The 4,576-nt window shown below is 29.4% G+C and overlaps 1 protein-coding gene across 1 annotated transcript in view; it reads left to right on the top strand.

Annotated features, from left to right (window-relative positions):
- GNAT3 (G protein subunit alpha transducin 3) overlaps positions 1-4,576 on the top strand; it is a 54,527-nt gene that overhangs the window by 43,032 nt on the left and 6,919 nt on the right. Inside the window, exons 6-7 of the mRNA XM_011365235.1 lie at positions 3,299-3,428; positions 3,619-3,777. Coding sequence (XP_011363537.1) covers positions 3,299-3,428; positions 3,619-3,777 — 289 coding nt within the window. The remainder of the gene's footprint in view (positions 1-3,298; positions 3,429-3,618; positions 3,778-4,576) is intronic.

Here is a 4,576-nt window from a genome sequence, read left to right as displayed (position 1 = left end):
TCTGACTTATTTAACTAAGCATAATGCTCTCATGGTCCATCCATGTTGTTGCAAATGGCAAGATTTTATTCTTTTTTCTAGCTGAATAATATTCCAGTGTGTGTGTGTCCATTCGTCTACCAATGAACAATTAGGTTGCTCCTGTACTCTGGCTATTGTAAACAATGTTCCAATTTTATTCTTTTTTCTAGCTGAATAATATTCCAGTGTGTGTGTATCCATTCGTCTATCAATGAACAATTAGGTTGCTCCTGTACTCTGGCTATTGTAAACAATGTTCCAATGAACATGGGAATACATATATCTTTTTAAATTAGTGTTTTCTTTGAATAAATACCAAAAAGTTGAATTGCTGGGTAATATAATAGTTCTATCTTTAATTTTTTGAGGAAACTTCATAATGTTTTCCATAGTGGCTGCACAAATTTACATTCCCACTAGTGGTGCACAAGGGTTCTCTTTTCTCCACATCCTCACCAACACTCGTTATTTCTTGTTTGGGTTTTTTGTTTGTTTGTTTGTTTGTTTGTTTGTTTGTTTGTTTGTTGATAATAGCCATCCTAACAGGTATGAGGTGATAGCTCATTGTGGTTTTGATTTGCATTTCCCTGAGGATTAGTGATGTTGTGCAGCTTTTCATGTACTTGTTAGCCATCTGTCTTCTTTGGAAAAAATGTCTATTCTGACCTCTGCCCATTTTTAATTGAACTTTTTTTTGCTATCGAGTTGTATGATTTCTTTGTATATTTTAGATATTAATCCCTTAGCAGATATATGATTATATGATTTGCAATTATTTTCTTTCATTCAGTAGGTTGCTTTTTCATTTTGTTGATGGATTTTATTTTATTATTTTATTTTATTTTATTTTTGCTGTATAAAGCTTTTTAATTCAGTGTAGTCCCACTTGTTTATTTCTGCTCTTGGTGTCAGATTTTTAAAAATCATCATCAAGACCTATGTCAAAGAGCTTATTTGCAATTATTTTCTTTCATTCAGTAGGTTGCTTTTTCATTTTGTTGATGGATTTTATTTTATTATTTTATTTTATTTTATTTTTGCTGTATAAAGCTTTTTAATTCAGTGTAGTCCCACTTGTTTATTTCTGCTCTTGGTGTCAGATTTTTAAAAATCATCATCAAGACCTATGTCAAAGAGCTTATTTGCAATTATTTTCTTTCATTCAGTAGGTTGCTTTTTCATTTTGTTGATGGATTTTATTTTATTATTTTATTTTATTTTATTTTTGCTGTATAAAGCTTTTTAATTCAGTGTAGTCCCACTTGTTTATTTCTGCTCTTGGTGTCAGATTTTTAAAAATCATCATCAAGACCTATGTCAAAGAGCTTATTTGCAATTATTTTCTTTCATTCAGTAGGTTGCTTTTTCATTTTGTTGATGGATTTTATTTTATTATTTTATTTTATTTTATTTTTGCTGTATAAAGCTTTTTAATTCAGTGTAGTCCCACTTGTTTATTTCTGCTCTTGGTGTCAGATTTTTAAAAATCATCATCAAGACCTATGTCAAAGAGCTTATTTGCAATTATTTTCTTTCATTCAGTAGGTTGCTTTTTCATTTTGTTGATGGATTTTATTTTATTATTTTATTTTATTTTATTTTTGCTGTATAAAGCTTTTTAATTCAGTGTAGTCCCACTTGTTTATTTCTGCTCTTGGTGTCAGATTTTTAAAAATCATCATCAAGACCTATGTCAAAGAGCTTATTTGCAATTATTTTCTTTCATTCAGTAGGTTGCTTTTTCATTTTGTTGATGGATTTTATTTTATTATTTTATTTTATTTTATTTTTGCTGTATAAAGCTTTTTAATTCAGTGTAGTCCCACTTGTTTATTTCTGCTCTTGGTGTCAGATTTTTAAAAATCATCATCAAGACCTATGTCAAAGAGCTTATTTGCAATTATTTTCTTTCATTCAGTAGGTTGCTTTTTCATTTTGTTGATGGATTTTATTTTATTATTTTATTTTATTTTATTTTTGCTGTATAAAGCTTTTTAATTCAGTGTAGTCCCACTTGTTTATTTCTGCTCTTGGTGTCAGATTTTTAAAAATCATCATCAAGACCTATGTCAAAGAGCTTATTTGCAATTATTTTCTTTCATTCAGTAGGTTGCTTTTTCATTTTGTTGATGGATTTTATTTTATTATTTTATTTTATTTTATTTTTGCTGTATAAAGCTTTTTAATTCAGTGTAGTCTCACTTGTTTATTTCTGCTCTTGGTGTCAGATTTTTAAAAATCATCATCAAGACCTATGTCAAAGAGCTTATTATCTATGTTTTCTTCTAGGAGTTTTATGGTTTTAGGTCTTACAATCAAGTCTTTAATCTATCTTGAGTTATACTTTTGTTCATGGTGTAAGATAGTGGCCCAGTTTCATTCTTTTTCATGTTGCTGTCCAATTTTCCCAACACCATTCATTGAAGAGACTATCCATTCTCCATTATATATCCTTGGTTCTTTTGTCATAAATTAATTGACCATATATGTGTGGGTTTATTTCTGGGCTCTCTATTCTGTTCTATTTTGTCTATGAGTCTGTTTTTATGCCAATATTATACTATTTTAATTACTATAGCTTTGTTATATAGTTTGAAATCAGAGAACATAATGCCTCCAGTTTGTTCTTCTTTCTCAAAACTATTTTGGCTATCCAGGGTCTTTTGTTGTTCCATACAAATTTTAGAATTCTTTGTTCTACTTCTGTGAATATTGCCATTGGAATTTTGATAGAGATTACATTGAATCTGTACATTGCTTTGGTAGTATGGACAGTTTAACAATATTAATTCTTCTAATTCATGATTAATTAATTCAAATAATTATTTAAATGAAAAAAAAAAAAGAATGAAAGTAGGAAGAGCTAAGAAAGAGCCACTACCTTACACCACGAACAAAAGAATCATAGTATCAGAACTATGACAACTTCCAGTCTTCTTGTAGATTCTGTCAATTTAAGACTGTATGTAGCCTTTGACCTAAATCACTTAAGGCTAACAAATTTCATCCTAAAAATCTAAACTGCTTTAAATTTCTCAGGTGCTCAAAGTCATTGTGTGAATTATTTTACTCTAGTCTACATAAATTAAAAAAAGATGAAATTCCTTTTTTTAGTGCTTGATCTTCAAATTGGCCAAAAAAGACTGATTTTATAATCAAGAAAAATCAAAAGAATACCATTTAAAGATATGAGAGCATCCATTATTTGTAAATCTTAATACGAATTATGGGGACTATTTTTAAGATTCATTATTCTATTATTTTTATTTTTTTAAAGAATGTTCGATGTAGGTGGACAGAGATCTGAGAGAAAGAAGTGGATTCACTGCTTTGAAGGTGTTACGTGCATTATATTTTGTGCCGCACTCAGTGCCTACGACATGGTCCTAGTGGAAGATGAAGAAGTGGTAAGTCTGAAAAGAAAATAAGGCCAGAGTGATAGACAAGGGTTTGTGGTTTCCAATATTACTACCACATTTTCCAAAACAATTAAAGCCTTCCAAAGATAGCTACTATTTCTAGATTCTTGTTTATAATGCCTGACAGTAGTATTTTGCAAATACTAATCCTACACATTTTCATCTTTTAAACAAACAGAACAGAATGCATGAAAGCCTTCACCTGTTTAACAGTATCTGTAATCACAAGTACTTTGCGACCACCTCCATTGTTCTATTTCTCAATAAAAAAGATCTCTTTCAAGAAAAAGTAACCAAAGTTCATCTTAGTATCTGCTTTCCAGAGTACACTGGTAAGATTTTTTTTTTTCTTTAATGACATAGTAGTAAGTTATTTTATAGGTATATATTTTTTTCTGTCTGGATTTTGACATATAATATTTATCAGGTTGAGACTTGTGATAATTTTTTGAGTCATGTGTATGATCTAAACAGGAAAGAATCTTACAAATAAAGAAGAAATCTTCTCTACACTCTGCATTAAAACAAAGCTCTAATGAATAAATGGGATGTGGTTAGATAGACCAGGGCTGCTGTTCTAAATATGAAATGACATTGTAAACTATTGTTTTAAAAATTATAATAAGAATGCAAATTTTATTTCAAATTGGCATTTTAAATGTATTTTCTAATGAAACCTTGTAATGCTGTATTAGATCTCAGTGGCTCTTCAAAGTCTGAATTAAGTTTCCAGAAGTAGCACGAACAAATTGAAAATAATGACATCTTGTTTTTGTCCAGTTTTTCTAGTTCTTAGAGTTTTAGCGCTGATTCTGTTAATCAATGACTATATATTTCAGGTTCTATAGAAAGATTGTTTTTTCGTCGGAGGCTTTTTTTTGGTAAATAGTTATATGCTCTGTTGTTAATGAAATTGTGTTAGATGGAAATATTTATGATTTAAACTCAAATACAAGGCAAATTTCACCACTTAGATACATTGATAGCCCGGATGTTATTAGGAGCATGCCATCCTGCCAGAATATGTATGTGAGCTGATCTATAATTAGTGCTTGTATCTTTCTTCTATATAAATATTAATATAAATATCAGATTTATCATGTGATTAAATAGTGATTTTATATTGAATATTTCAG

This window comes from Pteropus vampyrus, unplaced genomic scaffold, assembly GCF_000151845.1.
Source record: "Pteropus vampyrus isolate Shadow unplaced genomic scaffold, Pvam_2.0 Scaffold107, whole genome shotgun sequence".
Taxonomy (NCBI): domain Eukaryota; kingdom Metazoa; phylum Chordata; class Mammalia; order Chiroptera; family Pteropodidae; genus Pteropus; species Pteropus vampyrus.
Note: the sequence above shows the minus strand (reverse complement) of the source record. Positions and strands in the feature narration are given on the sequence as shown.